We start from the raw sequence: 20,853 nt of genomic DNA, 5'->3' as shown, positions 1-20,853 counted from the left end.
AATGGATCGAAAACTCAATCGAAATAGCCAAGAAGGGGGTGAATTGGCCTTTTAAAAATTTGGCGGAAGTAATAAAAGAATATGAAAACAATTGACACAATGATTTAGAGTGGTTCAACCCCAATTGCCTACTCCGCTTCCTTAGGTTTCCACAACTAATGATTTTTCTAAATTTACTAATTTGATCAAAAGGTTTAACTTTACGACTCGGTTAAGATTTCTACACTAATATTAAGACTCAAACTCTCTCAAAGAGAAACAAATAAGCAAACAAGAAATAACTCTTACAAGATCAAAGTGTTGCCAATTAAGCACACTTGCAAAGAAACACACCTAAGTTGATAGAATAATAATGAAGCTTATAAATGTATGTAAGAAAAGTATGGAAAAATTGAGCACAAAGGTTGTTTGATTGATCTTTAAGCTTTAATAATCTCTGTTGTTGTTGTAGGTCCTTTAGAAGTTGGTATTTATACATTCTAATTGGTTTCCAACCGTTGTGATTGTTGGGATATTGAATAGAGCCGTTTGGATGAAAATACCAATGTATTAATTTTACCTGCAATAATAAGTATCGACATTATTTTACGAGTATCAATACCAATAACATTTAATGCCTAGTTTAGTGACTATTGGAAGCATTTTGATCGATACCAAAATAATTTTATCGATACTAAACAAAAGGTATCGATACCGTATTGATACTGAATGAATCCTTTGGAAGTCAAAATGCCAATTTAGTTTTGATATTAAAAAGTGTATTGATAAAGGTGTGCTACTATCGATACTTAAATAAATTTATCAATACTAAACAAAAGGTATCGATACCGAATCAATACTTGGTAAACATTTTAGAAAAAGAATGTCATTTTCGTATCAATACCGAAAAATGTATCAATAAATTTATGAATCTATCGACACTCATTTAAATGTATCGATAATTGACAAAAAGTATAGATACTTTTTGGCTGGAATAGTTTTAAACATATTTGTAGAATGTTTAAAGGTTTGTTTAACAACTTGACCTTAAAATATTTTTAAGTATGAGTTTCAACCATTTTCTTTTTAGATGTCATTTTAAATGGAACTTTTGCCAAGTTACGTTTAAAATAGTTTTATTCAAAATATAATATTTGATATATTAAAATTATTTGCCAAGTAAAGCTTGGTTCAACAATTTCCTTTTTCATATAACAAAACATTTTGATAAATTTAGTCTTGAATAAATTTTCTCCCCTTTCTAAAAATCATTTTCAATTTAGGCCTTAGAAAAATTTGTTTTCATTATCAAAATTTTGGCATTCATTTATAAATTGGTCAGTTAAAGACATTTTGAAAAATTCAAAAATTTGGTCATTAAATTTACATTTGGCATATGCATAATATGAATCATTAACCAAAATTAAATTTGCCTTTCTCTTTTCCCTTTTGTTATATTAAAATAAAACTAATAAAGCTTAAGAGAGAAACGATTAGTTCAATAAGATGACGCAAATGAGACATAGGAACTAACATAAGAGTAAACATCAAAGTATCTCAATATACCAAAATAAACATTTAGCTTAAGATGACAAAGTCATAGGAAACAAGATAAAATAAAATGTATGAATATGCAAAGCCTATCCTAATCCTCTTGAGGTGGAGGAAATTTTGTCAAAAATTGAGCCACTTGATCCTCCAAAATAGACATCCTAGACCCCATACTATGAAACGCATCGTGGACCTCTACTTGACAACCTCAGAATTCATCTCCCAAAGAGTTAATCGCACCAAGAAGCACGTTACTTAGCTCGTCTGAAATAGGAGCAACTTGAGAGGAGCCAACTGAATGAGTAGGAGGAGGAGCTGGAACCTCATCGTGACTGCCCTCAACATCTTCATCATCTTGAGCTGTTGGTTGGTCATCCTTTACCCATTTGCACACACATATGAGACTTTTTCAATGATGTTTTACCTCACGTTGATTTTATCTAATCTAATTGCTAGATTTAAAATATTCACACACACATATACTTGGCATTGATTGTAGGGAGTACCTTAGGATTTAGAGATTGTTTAACTGGATTTTGATTTGAGATACTAAGGCAATTTCTAAACATCGAAAACTAATAAATTTAATTTTGATTTGGTTAAATATTTTTTTTCTTTGTCTTTTGCTAGGGACTAGCAAAAATCTAAGTTTAGGGTGTGATAATTCTCATATTTAGAGTTATTTTAGTATAATTTTCATAGTATTTTAAGAGATAATTTTAGCATTGAGGTTAGTTTTTATTACATTTTATATTTCTTGGATTAATTTTTTTCAATTTTTATCAATTTTAGAGATAGTTTGGGTTTCCTTACCATTTTTCTTTCTTCTCTGTAGGTATCGAATGAAGAAGAGAAGTCTTTTGCTCCACTAGATCTAATTCAATGTGGTGGAGCATTTTTTTTCAATTCAGAAATTATCATAGCAAGTAGTCTGCTCCAACGCAAATTTCATGTTCAATGAAGCTACACAAGAAAAAAAACCCCTAAAAATAATGGTAACTAAATTTAAGAGAAAGAAAGGAGAAAAGAGCGAAGAAATTGCTTAGAGGCTAAAGAAAAACTCTCGTACCAAGGTAAACTTCAAGCATGTAAAGAAAATATGAAAAAGGGATTCGAAGAACTCAACATAAATTTTTTAACTATTTTCTCTCTAGATTATTTCTTTTTATTTTTATCAGTGCAAGTTCATTGTAAATCTCTTTTGTGTTGTTTTCTCAACTCATTATGAACTAAACTCTATTTTCTTGAAATGATAATAGATCATATTTCTTAGTTAATTGATTTATTTTTTCTTCACTTGTTTCAATCCTTGTTAATTATTTATTTAGTCTTGTGCTTATTTAATCACCAAGTTGTACTAATTTGATAACCTTGATTTTTTTGGAAGAGAAGATTAAGGTTGAGATCTAGACCGAATAAATTAGGACTAATTTTAGTAGTATTGACAAACCAATTGATTTGTGGCTAGGATAGGAATATACCTAATGCCCTAATCAATCCAATAGGCTTGTTCTTAGCGACTTCACTCAACTTGTCTGGCATAGGAATATACTTAATGAGAAAGGGAGATTAACTTAGATAGATATTGGAAGGGTCAAGTTAGTGCCATTGAATCCTAGTCTAGTAAGTACATAGATTGAACAATCGAATTAGAGATAATTGATTAACTAAATTAGGTGAAATTAGAGTTCCAAGTCTCTAAAATTGATTGAGAAACTTAGAAGTTTTCATTGTTTAAGTTTAATAAAATTTACATAATTTGTTTAGTTTAATTTTTCTAGTAATCAAAATTTATTTTATTGATCTGGATTAGATAAAATTGAATAGTTGATACTTAACCGCTTAGAATTTTATTCTTGTGAGAACAATATTTTTTATTACTTATTACTTTATCGACACACATGTACTTGTGTTACAAATTCTACTCATCATAAAACACATGAAAAATATGTGACATATTAATATGCCACATTAGATGGACGGTACTCTATTAACGGAACTTAATGGTTGGGTAACTATTTTATAACAACCCAATAATGTTGTAAAATTTAAAAATTAAGTGGTTAAAACGTAATTTTAATTAAATTTCAGTGGGGCGTAGTTTACCCAAATATTAATTGCTATTTATGCCGCTCCTATTTTGATGGGTCGGGCAGTCGGGCTGTTCCTTCAACAAATAGCTTGCATTTGTCGTCTCGGGTACCGAATCTAGAGGGAGACAGCGAAGGAAGAATAATAAGAAATTGTTGATCGGTTCTAATATCCAAGACGATAATGTCAAAATCCAAATCATGGCTAAGTTTATCCTGGGTTTTCGTTATACAACTCCTTTTTCAATCGTCATCGACAATTGCTGCCACCAGGTCCATTACAATCTAAACTATCTGGGTTAAAGTATTTTCAAGGATTTTTTTTTTTATCCACGAAGTACTTTTGGCTAGTTTTGTTTCTGCGTTTTGATTCTGGGTTTTCTTTTTCATTTTTTAATGGAATTGTAGAAAGGAGATTGGCTTTCCAGAGAGGCGCATTTGCAGAACAACAGTTCAAGGAAGATATTTATTATCTGATGATAATGGTAAATAAGTTACTATGTTCATCATCTTTCTTTTTTGCATTTTCATGTTCAACTTTTGTAATTTGTAAATTATGAAGAAAACAATAAATTGGTTTTTAGTTTTTTATGGAATTAATGGGTGGAAATATCTAGGAAAAACTGAATGAAAAGAATTAGAAGTTGTTTATTTTCTTGCAAAATCTGGGATTATATACATAGTTTCTTGCTCATTGTCTTTCAAGAAAAGCATTATTCTTTTTAAAACTGATTTGAAAATGTTATTACCGAAGATAGACGTGAACTTTATGCTGTTTAATCTTCTGCTATACCTGCACAATGGTCACAAACAAAGCAAATGGAGTGAAAAAGACTGGTATAATGGACAGGAGAAAGTATGAAGTTTGATCCGATGTGTTAATTTCATGGTTGTTGCTTTAATTTACATTCAACTTTATAATTTGCATACTGTCACTACTTGAGAATTTGCCTAACTCTTTCTCTAGTTCTAACTGTGAGATTTGTATTACCCATTGTATCTAATAAGTCAGGCCTGTTATCCATCCTTTGGTTTGGTTAGTTTCACAACAGTATTTACATTGTAGGCTATGTGTGTGATGCTCTCTCATTGGATCCGCAGTACCGTTGCTGTCCTGAAAGAGGAGACAAATTCTCTTGCCGGTGAGTTTTTCTCCCCTATGGTCTCCATGATATTGACTTAGACACATCTTTATGGTGTCTTGTAACACCTTTGGTTCGTATTTGCAGTGGATGCAACGTTCTTTCACAGTGTTGTAACTCCTATGAATTTTGTGTTTCATGCTGCCTACACCCTGCACGAGTATCATTCTCAACCACTTCTTTTTTTTAACTAGTTATCATACATATGTTAGGCATAATAAATTTAGTCTAGGATTTCTTTTGCAGACACAAAAGGAACAAGTTTTGAAACTAAAAATAGCTAAGCCATCTACATCAGGTAAGTATATTGTTTTAGTTAGCCACAATTGTTTATTTCCTTATAAAGAGGGGCAATTGGATGAAGTCTATAGCTTTGATGGCATGAAAGTCTTTCATGAACATTTTTTATATTTGTAATGTCTCATATAAGTTGATGGCTTATTTTTAACCCTTGTCATCTGCTGCAATAGAAAATCTCAGCCACTCTTATTTCTCTGGATTTTTTTTTTCCAAAAGTGAATTTTCATATTTTATGAGAATCATAGATCCCTGTGCCCTTTTGAAGTAATTCTTTTGCTTCCTTTCTTAAGAACCAATTTGAAAGACAGCTTGTCTGGCACTATATTAGCTACTTAAAGATCTCCTTAGGAGATCATCTTGCAGTATTCTTTTGAATGTGATGGTTATACCTAAGTTTGGCACTATGAAATTGTATACTGTGAAAAATTTATTCTGAATGATATATTCCTTATTTTTGAGTAATTACTGGCTTTTGGTTTTTTAATGTGGTAGTTTGTCTTACTGGAGATATATTTAATAAGAAATTTTTTGGTAGTTTATATTTCAGCAATGTTATAGCTGCCATGTGGTTTCTCTATGAGGTACTAGGTCTTCATAACATTTCTTCCTTTTTTCCCTCTGTGGCAGGGACATATCTCAGTGTCTTTGACTTTTGTGCTGGGAGGTGTCGGCATAACTCTGAAAGTGTGGTAAGTGATACCCAGGTGTGATGTCCTGGAAACCATTGGTGAAAACTGTCATGCTAATGCTATAAGTTACAAACCACAATGACAGCTCCTGTTTAATTTATTGACCTGTGTCATTTTCTTCAATAGTGAAATTTTCAAGTAAGGGCAAATTTTTTTTTTGTTTAAACTATGATTCAGGCTGTTTAAATGAGCTTTATTTTACAGGTTCATGAAAATGCCTATGTTAATGATTTTCATCATTGCTTTTCTTTGCCATCAAATTCTTCTGGTACGTTTAGACATAACCTTTTTTTTGACATCATTATCATTATTATCATCAAATTCTTCGAGTTCATCCCTTTTTAGTTACTTTACATTTGCATACTCATATCTTCTTAATTTCTGCTCCTCTGATGTAGCCCTAGGTATGAAAAGGAAGAACGGAGTAAAATCAGAGAAAAAGGAAAGAAACAGAGGGAATTGTGAGGATAAAAGATGACTAGGGAATGGAAATAGTGGATCTCAGTAATCCAGAAGCTTGTAGAAAGTGATATAGACTACTCCAGTATACTTTCCAAATAAGCATAGATTAAATAATTAAATAGCATCAGATAACCAAGAATCATTATTAAGCCCATAAGCTATAACAAAAGATCTTTTGTACATACATGCATACATATATTTGTTCGCAGACATGGCGCCCTATCTGTTTGATATTTTTGAACTCAAATAGCGGTGATGTTTGATCAGTTCTCTTTCTGATTTAACTCAGTAGGTAGAAATTTAGCATTAAATTATATGGTTGAATTTTCCATGCGTCAGGGTCATCCATCTCACCTGTAGAAGCCAGACTGAATGGTATTAATGTTGTCATTGGAAGGTGAATTTCCATTGCAGTTGGTTCTGTTTCTAGATTCTAATATGTAATATATGTCGAGTTAATATGTTTTCTCTTTTTCCCATGAAACAAAGGCAAGGAGAGTCTTGTGATTCAGTTTGCAAGTCAAATGGACAATCATGCGTACTAAATAAGCTTTTGATACTTAACCAGTGTGATATGTAAGTTCTTCACCGTCTTCTTTCCTCTTTTATCATGTGGCTTTGTGGTTCATTATTTGCTTTAGTGCATGACTAATATTTTGTGGAGTGTATTCATCTGTTTGGTTGATCTTCCTGGAACTGCAGTTAGGTATATTATAGAATCCTTCTTGTTATTGCACTTATCCAGTTATCTATTGTATCTTGAGTTGGTTGAATATTGTCTGTGTTTTTACACATTCCATCTTCATTTATAACATCAAGGAGGAAAGTATAGGTATAGTCAAACAGGGAGGTTGTTAACAATTTGTGCTTGAAGTTATTTTATAGTGTTATGTCTCACGCGCTTTCGATATCTTCTTTTCTTAGACTTTGGTTTGTTTTTTTTTTTTATAAACAGTATCCAGAAATATATGAGCTGCAAAGGAGCATGCTTGGCAAGCATTGGACCCGATCAACCTGCTGAAGTTGTAGATGATGCTCCCAAAAATTTGGTATGTTTCCTCTATCGGAATGCTTTACATTTGCAAAACTGTGTATCAACTAGAAAATTGATAAGATAGAATTTTATAATATGTCTATTGAAACTTTCATGACTATGTAGCATACATAATCTCCTGTTGCTTATCTTGCTGTGGAAGTAAATTGAAGTGTGCTAAACTGATTGTTATGCTCATAATATTCCCTGTCTTTCAGAATCCAGGAGCATGCTTGTATACTCGAACACAATCAATGCTATCTTGTGATGGTTCTCATCGGCATACCAGGAGACTTTGTCCCTGTGCATAGTGCATCATCACCTTGGTGAGTTTGGTTCTTTTATTGACTATTAGGAATTTTTTTCAATGTCAGAAGATAACTGCATTGTTGCTGTGATCTTGTTAGAATATTGGTGGGACAGTTTCAGAGTCGAATCATGTCTTAAGTCGGGCTATTTATTCCCGAGTACTTCTTGAAGGCGTCAGACTTTCAGGAGACAAATTTTTGCATTGGACCTATAAACGTACCTGTTGGTGTTTCGATATGAATTTGTTAGGACAGAAATGTATAGGGTTGCACGTGTCTTGACATTGTTGTATAATATTAGATGCAAAATGCCATTGACATGCTAATTTAAGTTCAAATTGTGGAAATGGGAACTTTTTATCCCTGTCAATGGGGTGAAATCAAGGGGAAAATGTTATTACCTGCAAGCAAAGCATTGAATTCTGACTTTGCTTCCAAGTAAACTGATAGCGTAAGCTATGTTTTGGAGTTCTTTTAAAAATTCTCGTCTTGAATAAGAGGGATATGGTTTCAATGTTGATCATCTATTTTCCTTTTTAGAAATTTTCCAAAGAAAAAGTTAAAATATCTCCATGTTTGTATATTTGGAACTTAGTTATTTTATATTCACATTGTTGAAAGTGTTATGTTTAAAATTAAAAAATTCTAAAAATTGATATTATTTAACAGTATTTTAATGGAGTTAAACAATTAGGCTTGTATGTTTAATTTTAAAAGATATGGAGATTGAGTTGGTTGAAATTATTTAAAAGTTTTAGTGATTAAAAGAAGGGACAGAAATCATATATTTTAAAAAAATATTTATAAGAAAAATAGGGTACCTTTGTAAAAGTGTGTATCTAAAAAGCCTTAAAACCTTTTAACCAATCAAATCATTACATGTCACATTTTTTATTAAATAAAAGCAATAAATATTAAATTAAAATAAATAAAAAATCTCTCGATCTCTCGTATGTCTTCATACTCTCCACTTTGATCTTCATAAGCTCTACTGAAAATTTTTCCCATTAAAACAAATCCCATTTTTAATATTCATCTTCTTTTCCATTAAAACAAATCTTCATTTCCAATATTAACAACTCAAGGAAAAAAGAAAAAAGAAGAAGAAAACTCCCCATTTTCTCCATTTTGAGGCTATGACAGGTTGTTTCTACGAGGTTTTTTATTTCGGCTAAGAAGATGAAGAAGGATTGAGAGGGTGAGGGTGAGGGATAATTTTTTTTATTTTCAATTTAATTTTTACTTAATGTAGATTTTAAATGTTTTATTTAATTAAAAATGTCACGTGTTATAATTCGATTGGTTTATAAATTTTTTTTTTTAAAAAGGGGAGTTAATTGTTGTTACCTAAAATGATAACAAAATGAAACTTTAGGTACCTAAATGGAACAGGTTCAATAGCTGGGGTACCTAGTTTTCATATAAGTGAATTAGAAATGACACTAGATCTTATATTTGCACTTCTTTTTGGAATTTTGAATTTGAATTTGTAAAAAATTTGAATTCACAAATTATTCAAGTATTACTATCCAAATTGTATCCAAGTTGAATACTATTATCCTTCGGATCTTTGAATTCGAATTTAAAAATTTCAACCATATATCGGATATCCGAATCCACACAAATCGAACTCGCAAAATAATATAAAATAAAAATTAAATTTAAAAATAAATTTATTCATAATTAGTAATAAGTATTAATTAACAAAAGTAATTAAGTAACAAATCAAAATTGTTATGAATATCTTATTAAGTAAATGTCCATTATGATCAAGATAAAGTTTTGATATAATTTAAATTCTAATAGTTATTAGAATTAGATCTCTACTTCTTGTATATTTCTCATGCCCATAAATAGAGACTCTGATGAAGCATTGTAAGCATCCCTTTTGATCAATAAAGTACATCTTCGATTGCTTTCATATTTTCTTTGTTCTTTATTCTCTCCATCTCTCTTTATTTTATAACAAAATAACAATTTTACAATAATTTAACTATACCTAACAACTTAAACAAAAGAATTTATAAATAAATTAAAATTTCCATAAACAATTTGTAAAAATTCTGAATTTAACATGTCAAATATCCAAATCCATAAAAATCTGAATTTGAAATCGGAAAATAATATTAAATAAAATAAAATTATTCATTATTTACAATAAATAAATGTGTATTAACAAAATAGTTGAATAACAATACAAACAAATTAAACATAATAATTCCAAACAAATTAAAAGTTCCATAACAATACGAAATACCTTAATTACTTAACCTTAACTATATGTTATGCTAATTGTATATATTATAATCAACCATAAAGTTAGTTACACAATTAAGATTCAACGTATCATTAATATAAATATGTATATTACAATAAGATAGTTGTGTATATGGTTACATATCATTAATAGTTTACATTAATTATATAATGTTAACTTCATATTATTATAATCTATCATAAAGTTAGTTACACGTTTAAGTTTACATATATAAAAATACACATTATAATATCATAATTGTATTTTATGTTACATATCATTAATATTAATGATCTACCTTAATTATATAATGCTAATTGTTTATATTATAATCTACCATAAAATTTAGGGTTTATGTTTTAAGCTTACATATTAATAGAAAATGTACATTATAATAATATAGTTGTATACAGATTACATATCATTAATGATATACCTTAATTATATAACGTTAATTAAATATATTATAATCTACCATAAAATTTGTTTCATATTTAAGGTTTAGGTTGCATATCATTAATAAAAGAATACACATTATAACATTATAATTGTATATTAATTATTATGCATTTCTGATTACTTATATATAACAATTGATATATTATATGTCGTTAAAATTGTATGCATACCATTTTCTATAGTATAATATAATGCTAAATATAAGAGTTAATTTCACCATGTTGGATCACCGGTATGCCTCGTGGCGCAACGAAAAAGTTATTTCGGCGATCGTCAACCAAGGATCCATGTACAATGAACGAACTGAGTTGAACTGTAACACCCCTAACCCGTATCTATCGCTGGGACAGGGTTACAAAGTATTACCAAAATTTTACAGATTTATTAATAGACATTTCATATCATCTAGCATTCATATCAGAAACCAATCAAAATCAATTATATTCTCCCTCATGCGAGTCCTTGAGACTCAAAATACACATCGGAATAAATCGAGACTAAATTGGGTACTCAAAGAATTTGTCATCAACCTAAATCAACATTTTGGACATCAACAAGCCATAACAAGGCATTCAAATCAAGCCAAAATCAATACCTAAACATGTAATACTATCACATACCAACAATATGCCCTTAGGCTCTTTAGATGATAACATAACTCATATCAATCAAATAACCAATTTCACCTACATGACCAAATACGTATATGCATAATTTACCAAATATACCTATTCAACCCAACCATCAATATACCTATAAGATTTCCATCATTCAACCGTTTCAAACACACATCAAAATTTATCCATCACAAGCGATTCAAATGGCTAGTTCCAACAAAACATTTATATGCCATCATTGGCCAAATTAACCTATACATGCTATTATAACCAAAATTAATTTACTAATTATACCGAAAAGGCTGCTGGATAGTGTGAAGTTGCTCCAACCAGCTTCCAACCAAAATAAGCTTCCGAATTACTATAACATGGAAAATAACGCAGAGTAAGCATTTAAGCTTAGTAAGTTCGTATAACAAGGAAATTAACTTACCATTTAATCACATTTAAGGTAAGCATGCTAATATAACCAAACCAATTTGGCTAAAAGCCTAAATACATATCCTCAACATGTTAGCCATGTAACACTTTCCATAACCAATAAACATGGTTGTACATAATCACTAGGTAAGATTCGCATACATGTATCATCCATCTTATATTTCCTTATATCATGTAATATCATTTTCCATGTAACTCAAGTATATACTCGTAATTGTTCGTTTCGAACTCATATTGTTTCATATCAGAACTTTTCCCTTTAAACCATTTAAAATATTGTTGGATACACGGGTAGTACACACGAAGTGTACAAATCTATAATCTGTCAATTCATATACATGTATGCTCATACGAGCTTATAAACGGGAAGCTCTTTCGAGTCATATAACAAAAAAGCTCATGTGAGCTGTATAACGGGAAGCTCATGCGAGCCAAATATCTGGAAGCTCAAGAGAGCTATTAATCGGGAAACTCATGAGAGTTGTGGTGTATCCGCAACACATTCAGGACCCCAACCAATTCGGGAACCCTAATGATATGTCATTTGTATCCTTCGAATTTCTAAGGTTTAAACGAGACTCGATACTTGTCGAATATGTGATCAATAATTATACATGGTAATTATACAAATCACACACAATAATATTCAATTTAAAACATTTAAATATACAATTTAGTTACACGAACTAACCTCGATAATTTTTCGTAGATACGAAGTCTACTATTCCAATACTTTTTCTTTGCTTCGATCTAACTCCGTATTAGGTCTATCTAGATCCAAATGAGTAAAATAAGCTTGCTAAAAACTCAAGCTTCCATGTATAGGGTTTTCATATTTTTGATGAAAGATGATGAAAATGAATGATAATAATTATTTAATTCATTTATCATCATTATTTATTAACTTTCCAAAATTAACCTTACCAATTTATTAAATTTCTAATGATGAATAATCATTCTTATCTACTAACTACTCTAAATGGTCTATTTGCTATATAAGGACCTCCAATTTTAAATTCCATGGCTATTTGATACCTTTAGCTACTAGAATTCAACTTTTGCACTTTATGCAGTTTAGTCCTTTGTATCAAGTTAGGCATGTAAACGGTAAAATTTCTTAACGAAATTTTCATACGATATTTCTATCATATTGTAGGCCATAAAATAATATTAAAATAAATTTTATTCTGACCTCGAATTTGTGGTCCCGAAACCACTATTCCGATTTCACTAAAACGGGTTGTTACATGAACAATGGTCGAAAATATACCTTTCAAAAATTGAAAAGCGATGAATGATGTTGTTGATGGGATCCCTTTTGGAGATGTCGATTCCAAGCCGCAATAATAATGTCTCGGCCTCTACGTAATCCACCCAGTCAAAAAAGAACAACAAAATTCTCTTGAACTTTTCAGAAAGAATTTTCAAGAACAGCTACTAGACCTCTTTATTTTGTTTTATTGGTAACCTTAACACACTAAGGGATTCATTTCCTTTTATTTAATCTGATATCATATATCAAAAAATAAAAATGAAATTATTCCCTTATTATTAGAGAAACAAATGGAAAGTCAGGAAAAAGATTATATTCTTTCCAAAAGAATATCACTTTCCATGTCCTTTTAAATTTAGACCGAAATTATTATAACTGTTTATATTAATCATTTTGTAAAATATATATAATTAATATTTTGTATGAATCAAATTCATATATTAATTTTATCTATGTTCTCTGTTTGTGTACAACAAGTTTGTACATATAATATGTTTAATATTTAACTATCAGATTAAATTAATTCAACAATTAATTTAATTCATGTGATAGCTAAATACAATTTCAAATTCATTTAGATTCTGTTCGCTTCAACTATAGAATGTGACCCTGTAGGCTCTTGTAATGTTAGGTAGTAATACTAGAATGTTTCTAACATTACAAGCTATGAGTGACATCAAACAATGCATCATTGCTACTCAAGTTACAAGAAGTCATGATTCAACATAGCCTTTTTGTGATAATCTTTTCATTTATTATATCTTTTTATCCTTAATATCTAGATTGGACACAAGTCATGGAATAGTCACACTTGTATAGTCTAATATTGTATTTCTTGATTTTTCAGAGTAGACTACAATAAACAAATAAATGTGATATCTCATATCAACTTATTCGAGCATGGCCATGCATTTTTAGTTTCACTCCATCAAGATGCCTAAGATATCACCCCTATTATATAGGAGGGATAAATCCTATCTTGATCAACCATATCCTACTACATAGATTGTGGTATATCGAACATCAGTCTTTATAGTACAACCTATTACGGTATACATTTCACTGTATCAAAATATACTACTCACGATGTTGAGACAATGATGATCTTAAGTCTGAGGATCATATACATAGTTATCACTATGAGTAATATTTGTGGCTATTACATGATAATCCAAGAAAGATGCTCCTGACAGGTTAGTCTAGTATGTTGTTCTCTAACACATACTCATGTATTGATTTTGACATCCCTATGTCAATGACAACACTTTGCCATCAATCAACTATACATTAGTCTCAATACATTATCATTATCCAAGCCCGCAATAATACTCAACTAAGGACCTTTTTAAGAATAATCATATTATTCTTAGGACTTTATTATTAACCAGTTTAATTATACACACAAAAAAGAAACTAAAATAACAATGGCAATGCCTTATATTAACAAACAAGGTAAAATAAGTATGTGATTACAATCATCTCATGATTGGTCTTTGAGCATACTCTAACACACCATACATCCCCAAACTATAATATTCATTCTAAATTGGTCCCTAAAATTTAAAACATTCTAATTACATCCCTAAATTATCGAGGTTGTGGAGTTATGCCTCGTATTTTTTGGCTTTTCTTCTTTCAATTAAACTCTGTTTTTAGTTTCCCACTTAAACTTTGGTTAGTGTAAGTTATTTTAATATTATTTTACCTATAAATTTAGCCTATAAATAAACCTTTTTTCCACCTTAGAAAAATAACTCATTACACATTTAGGTATTAGCTTTTACAAGCTTTTAGAGAATTTTGTGTTTATGTTTTGAAGGTTCTTATTTCGGGTTTAAAGGTTTAGGGTCCGTTTGTTTGCATGTAAAATATTTTCTGTAAAACATTTTCATTGTTTTACAGTGTTTGTTTGGTAAAAAATGAAATATCAAAGGAAATCATTCTCCAAAAAAAAATGTGAAATCAAGGCTTTTTTTAAGGAAAATGTCTTACAAAATTTTTTTTCGTAAGACATTTCCAAACTGATAAGGCCCTGTTCATTGCCTTTACTGTTAAAGAAATGAAAAGGGGAAGTTTTCAGAGCAAAAAAAGAAAAGATGTTTTCACTGTCGAAGAAAACAGTCCCTTATATTTTAATTTTATATTTTTTACGATTTAGTCCCTAAAATCTAATTTTTTACTATTCTACAATTTAATTCCTGAAAAAAAAGATTTTTTTTATTCTACAGTTCAGTCCTAAACCTCGTTTTGTACAACTTTTCTAAACAATCCATTTTCTAAAATTTCCAAATTTTATAATTTAGTCCTTACAACTAAAATTGTCAAAATTCAAAAACTTAGTCCTTAGTTTTTGAATAGTTAAACTTTCATATTCTATTTTTCAAAATTTTAAATTCTCAAATAATGTAAATTAGTACTAAAACTCTAGTTTTGAAATCTTTACAATTTAGCCCCTATAGTTTCAAACTTTATTATTTTATGCTCAACTTCCAAATGTTCATATTTCATAATCAAATAATTTAGTTACTACATCAATGTTTCAGATTTCACTACTCAAACACTTAGAATTAGAAAATTTACAAATTTTACAATTTGGTCCTTACTTCAATTTTATCAAATTAAATCATTTTTCAACTTACTCATCCATATAATATTCAAAGTAAATATTTACCACTTTCAACTTAATTAAACATAAATTTATATTCCCTAATGTACGAAATGAACAATTAATGTTAATTAAGTAAATCCAGATTAATTAAGACTAAAGCATAATTATTAACATATAAACAAGCTTTATGAAATAAAATCAATTAAACAATGAAAAGATAATAAAATCTCAAATGTATGTTTGTTTCATTGAAAGTAGCTTTTATGAAATATTTTCAGCAAATCTGCCAAACAACATAAAATATTTTACACAATTTCATCCAAACGTCAGAAAATATTAGCTTTTTGAAAAAAGTAATTCATTTTATAGAAATCATTTTCTGGAAGCCATTTTCAGTGAAAGAAACGGAGCATTAGTTTTATCTCCATCTTTTATACTCTTCGTTTTTTGTCATTTTAATGAAATTATCTTTGCCCGTGGTTTTTTATCCTCTTCGGAGGGATTTTTTCACATAAAATATTTGTGTTCGATCTTTTCAATTTCTTCATTATTTTACTCGTTCGTTGCTTAAACCAGATTTATCCCCAACAAACTAGTATTAATAGTTAGTTCGATTTCCCTAATTAACCCATTCAGAGATGGCAGCAAAAATGTTAGATATTGATAAGTTTGATGGCATCACAAATTTCAATCTGTGGCAAGTTCGAATGACGACAATTTTGATTCAGGGTGATCTTGAGAAGGTCCTTACAGAGAAGAAACCTGTAGACAAAGATAATTTAGAATGGGATAAGTTAGACAAAAAGGCTTTATCCACGATTCAATTATGTCTAACAAATAATGTGTTGCGGGAGGTTTTGATGGAGAAAATGACATTCACCTTATGGAAAAGGTTGGAAACCTTTTACACGAAAAAGTCTCTAGCTAATCGATTAGTGTTGAAACAATGGTTGTACACGTTTTGCATGAACGAAGGTGAGCACTTTGGAGATCACATTAGTCAATTTATTACTCTTTTGAATGATTTAAAGAATGTTGAGGTTCAGATTAATGATGAAGATCAAGCTAAGTTATTTTTGTACTCTTTACCCCATTCATAAAAGTGTTTTAGGGAAACCCAGAATTATGGCAGAGATAATATCTTATTTGAGGATGTGAAGGGTCATCTGTTGAGTAAAACTCGATAATGAGTTTGGTTCAAATAACAAATCAGAATGAGTTTGTTTGAATAGTAAATCAAATAGGCAAGCCTCAGCTTTGGTAGCAGCAAGGAAGCGAGATAAGAGATGTCACTATTGTAAGAAGTTAGGCCATATCAAGGCAGATCTTTACAAATTGCGAAATAAAAGGGCTGCTGAGAGTGACGAGGAAGATTTAGCTGGTGCTAATTTGGCCAATGATAAGGGTGATTATTTCTTGTTAGTGTCAACAAGTGAAAACTCTAAGCTTACATCTGAGTGGATCCTGGATTCAGGGTGTTCTTTCCACATGTGTCTCAACAGGGACTGGTTCTTCATATACAGTTTAGTTGAAAGTGGAGTTGTGTACATGGGGAATGGTTCACCCAGTAAGGTAATCAATAGTGGTACTGTTTAGATTAGGACGCACAACGTGACAATTAGGACACTGTCAAATGTCAGGAATGTGTATGACTTAAAGAAAAATCTCATCTCCTTGGAAATTTTAGACTCGAAGGGTTATAGAATTAACATCGAGTCAAACAACATTAATGTATCTCGTGGGGCCTTAGTTTTGATGAAAGGTAAAAAGATGGAAAACTTTTTGTTCTGGAAGGATCAACGGTGACTGATGAAATAAGACGTCCCTTGTCACATCCCAAAAACCAGGTTAGTAGAAATTGAGTTAATGAATCGAGAGAGTGGTCACCCGAGTTTTATTTATTTATTATTTATTTATTTTAGATAATATTTTGATATTAATAAATATCAAATATAGCGGTTGAGTAGTGGTGGAGCTGTCCATGATGACTTGTGTTCGAATCCCTTCCCTCAAACTATTTTCTATGTGGTGCAATTTTACCTCAAACCTTAGCAAATGTTACACCATAATTTTAAATAAATTTGTTAGGAATTAAAACAAAAAAAGTGAAATGGTTAAGTGGTTAAGTGCTCCTTCCCTAACCTTGAGGTCTTAACTTCAAGTCTTATTATTCTCATTTTTTTATTTAAATTTTTAACACAATTTCCATGTGCATAATGTGCTTACCGTCCACCCCATCGTTACCATGTTTAGGAGGGTTCCTTTCCCTCTTTATGAATCAAACTTACTATATGTTCAGGTAATATGATCCCCTCTTCACTCCATGTCTCCATCCATTGCCAAAATTTTATATCTTGCCTTTTGTTGTGGTTCAATGAACCTGGTCACAGTTGACCAAGCTTATCCCACCTCCTTGCCATCCATACCATTCATTTAATTTTTTTCATTTATTCCTTTTTCATTTTCTCTCCTTTTTGACAAACAACCACCACATTCAACCATCATCTAAAATTCCTCCACTACGACCTATAGCTTCACCACCTCCACACCATCGTCCAAGGTTCCCGTCTCCTCCTCTTTTCTTTCGATCACCACCCTTCATCGCCACCCTTACCGCCATGAACCATCGTGAACCACCGTGGGAAAACCTTTCTCTATCACTCATTTTCTTTTCTTTTTTCTCTCAATATTGTGAACAAACCCTCCCACTCTTCTATAGTCGCACCATTGTCGATTCGCTGCCAAGTCGCCGCTGCCAGACCACCGTCGCTGGTGACCAAAATTTTCCTTTTTGCTTCCTCTTTCTTTTACCAATTCCTTAGTGACTAAAACTCATATTTTTCTTTCACTTATTCGATTATTTATTTCTAGATCACTCAAACATCGATCTCATTTCATTCTCAATCCTTCGATTATATTGTATTAAATCAAGTGTAAGTAAAGTTGTTCATTTTGTAAAATTCTTCATTTTAAAAATACCATGGTTTGGTCGAATGGTATAAGGTGATAATATCATCAAGTTATTTTATTATTGGTTTAACATAAGTACTAATGTGATTTTGTATCAACTTGAAGGACCAAACGACGCTGATCAAAGAGATCATTAATGTGATAACAAATACAACTAATCTTCTAATCCAAGTCTGGATTTAAGGGTAATAGATGGTGAGAACTTTTTCGAACGATTAAAATTTTAGGTTTTAAAAATCAAATCTGATAGATCTAATTGAAATACGTGTTTGATGTGATACATTCATCTACCGGCTTAGATCCAAGTGAAATCTCCTCTAATAGGATTGTGGCAATTGGATCTACGGTTTAAGGTGTGAGATCTAACTCTCATTTTAAGTGAAATATAACATTATTTACTTTAATAAAATGTTAATTAATTAATTAATTTGTGAGTACATTAAGTACTCGAGTGGAGTTGAAAAACTTAATCAAAGATGAATCCAAGTAAGTGTCCTAAACTATTAAGTGTTGTGAAAATTCATGATTTGTGATATGTGATGTATGTAATGTTAATCTCAACTCTATGTTATGTGATTTATGGCTAGATTGATATGTGATGATCTAAACATGTGATATATGTATGTGTATATTAAGATCCATGTTTTAATATAAATATGTATATTAAAGCATGCTAAAGTGAAAACTATGTGATATGTGAAAATGTGAGCATGATACATGCATATGTGTAAAAATCGAGAAATATGAGTTACGAGCATGAATATGTGAAAAATGTGAAAAATGAAACATAAGTGTTAAAATGGTCATATCACATGCATGGGGTGGGATTGTGAAAGGAGGAAGCTATGTGGTAGTTTAACTACGATTATGTGGCCGTTATCAGCAATTATGTGGTGGCTTGTCCACGATGCGTTCGTGGAAATTAGACTTGGGTTAGTTTTGATTTGGCAGTGCACAAGTCGAAGACTAGAAGACTTCCAGCTTCTAAGCACAATTTCGACTAAGGTAATATCCTGCATAGTTCAAGATAAGCCTATGGTGGGCTTTGGCAAAGAAGGCGTTGTGGAAATACTAGTCAATTTAGAGATTTGTGGAGTTATGCCTTACATTTTTCAACTTTTTTTCCTCCGAGTTAAACTTTGTTTCTAGTTTCCCACTTAAACTCTGATTAGTGTAGGTTATTTTAATATTATTTGACTTCAAATTAAGCTTATAAATAGGCCTTTTTTCCAACTTAAAAAAAAAAAAACCCATTACACATTTATGTATTAGCTTTTACAAGCTTTTAGAGAATTTTGTCTTTATGTTTTGAGGGTTCTCCTTTTGGGTTTTAGGGTTTAGTTTTATCTCCATCTTTTGTACTATTCGTTTTTTCCACTTTAGTGAAATTATCTTTACCTGTGGTTTTTTATCCTCTTCGAAGGGGTTTTTCCACGTAAAATATTTATGCTCGATCTTTTCAATTTCGTCGTTATTTTACTTGTCTGTTGCTTAAACTGGGTTTATCCCTAATAGAGGTTATATCAATAAGGTCCTTATATTACTAAAATTGTTAAACAAGACATCAAATCTTATGTAGCATAGTTTAAAATGTAAAATTTAAAGAAAAATAAATATTGAAAAATGAATGTTTTAAAATTTTGGTTTTAAGATTTTCAAAAGTTTTATAAAAGCTTTATCGTTCTCTCTTTTGTTAAACTTTTTTAGTTTTAACTTTTAAAGGTTATGCAATAACATTTTACTTTTCTTTAAAAATTTCATTTTAAATTATGCCATATAAGATTTGACGTGTTATTTAATTAACGATTTTAATAATATAAAGATCTGTTGATATAACATTGATAGTCTGGATGTAATTAGAAAGTTTTAAAGTTTGAGGAGCAATTTAAAATAAGAATCATAGTTAGGAAATGTATGATGCAATTAAATCTAAATATAATTATGGCACATTATAAAACAAATTCATGTTACAATATTTGTTTAATTATATAAATATTAATTAATTTTTCTTTAAAATCAAATAATAAAAGGATAATTATTCAATTAATTTTATAGATACAAGAAAGAAAAAGACTTTCTAATAAAAATTAACATATTTAATACTTGTTATTTAATACTTGTTGTCATAAGTAATGAATACCTAAAAAAATAGGGATAATTAAAACATAAATTTGATAGAAACAAATCTTGTCTTGAGATCCAAATCTACGTACAATTTGAATTAGTATTACCATAGAAATTAAATTTGATAACATTCTTAGTGAGTTTTGTCCGATTGGCTTCTGTGAGTTTTGTGCCTCCATACTGTGAAAGGGACAAGACATCCTGATTCATCATAAAAACGACAATTAATATGCAAAAACGACACTCAAGTTGAATGCAGCAGTCGATGCAAATTTTAGTTAGACAGAAAATAGGACTACCTTTTGGTAATTTTATATATTAATATAAAACATGATAATTGATATACACCTTCGGCCTGCCTATGTTTTCCTCTTTAAATGTGTTAAAAAAGTTTGTTATTGTTGTGGAAGAGTTGTAGGCTTCATTTGGATTGGATTTTACCTATGGTGAGATAAAATATTGGGTGAATATTCCTTTTTACTGCACTGGTTTCTTGTTTGGAAGAAAAAAATCAATTTCCTTATTACCCTTGTTCTTTTTTTTTTTTAGT

The 20,853-nt window shown here is 30.3% G+C and overlaps 1 protein-coding gene across 4 annotated transcripts; it reads left to right on the top strand.

Moving 5' to 3' along the window:
* The first annotated feature begins 1,589 nt into the window (after nt 1-1,589).
* LOC105777257 (uncharacterized) lies at nt 1,590-8,077 on the top strand. Of its 4 annotated transcripts, XM_012600411.2 has the most exons (14): nt 1,590-1,896; nt 2,366-2,603; nt 3,687-3,893; nt 4,029-4,105; nt 4,687-4,762; nt 4,850-4,922; nt 5,009-5,060; nt 5,690-5,751; nt 5,956-6,019; nt 6,553-6,610; nt 6,703-6,789; nt 7,169-7,262; nt 7,465-7,572; nt 7,654-8,077. In XM_012600411.2, exons 3-13 carry the CDS (start codon nt 3,805-3,807, stop codon nt 7,555-7,557), a joined length of 825 nt encoding a protein of 274 aa, XP_012455865.2. In that variant the 5' UTR covers nt 1,590-1,896; nt 2,366-2,603; nt 3,687-3,804; the 3' UTR covers nt 7,558-7,572; nt 7,654-8,077. The 4 variants fall into 4 exon arrangements, with proteins under 4 accessions (XP_012455865.2, XP_052478299.1, XP_052478300.1 ...); XM_052622339.1 differs by having other exon boundaries at nt 7,465-8,077; XM_052622340.1 differs by lacking the exons at nt 1,590-1,896; nt 2,366-2,603 and having other exon boundaries at nt 3,664-3,893; nt 7,465-8,077.
* The last annotated feature ends 12,776 nt before the right edge of the window (nt 8,078-20,853 follow it).

Source organism: Gossypium raimondii, chromosome 10, assembly GCF_025698545.1.
Source record: "Gossypium raimondii isolate GPD5lz chromosome 10, ASM2569854v1, whole genome shotgun sequence".
Taxonomy (NCBI): Eukaryota; Viridiplantae; Streptophyta; class Magnoliopsida; order Malvales; family Malvaceae; genus Gossypium; species Gossypium raimondii.
Note: the sequence above shows the minus strand (reverse complement) of the source record. Positions and strands in the feature narration are given on the sequence as shown.

Bases quoted from the DNA above. Each gene is read 5' to 3' on its own strand.
- LOC105777257 (XM_012600411.2), top strand. From the start codon at position 3,805: ATGTCAAAATCCAAATCATGGCTAAGTTTATCCTGGGTTTTCGTTATA. The intron at 6,611-6,702 runs GTGAATTTCCAT...CATGAAACAAAG, and splicing joins ATTAATGTTGTCATTGGAAG to GCAAGGAGAGTCTTGTGATT. The intron at 7,263-7,464 runs GTATGTTTCCTC...CCTGTCTTTCAG, and splicing joins ATGATGCTCCCAAAAATTTG to AATCCAGGAGCATGCTTGTA.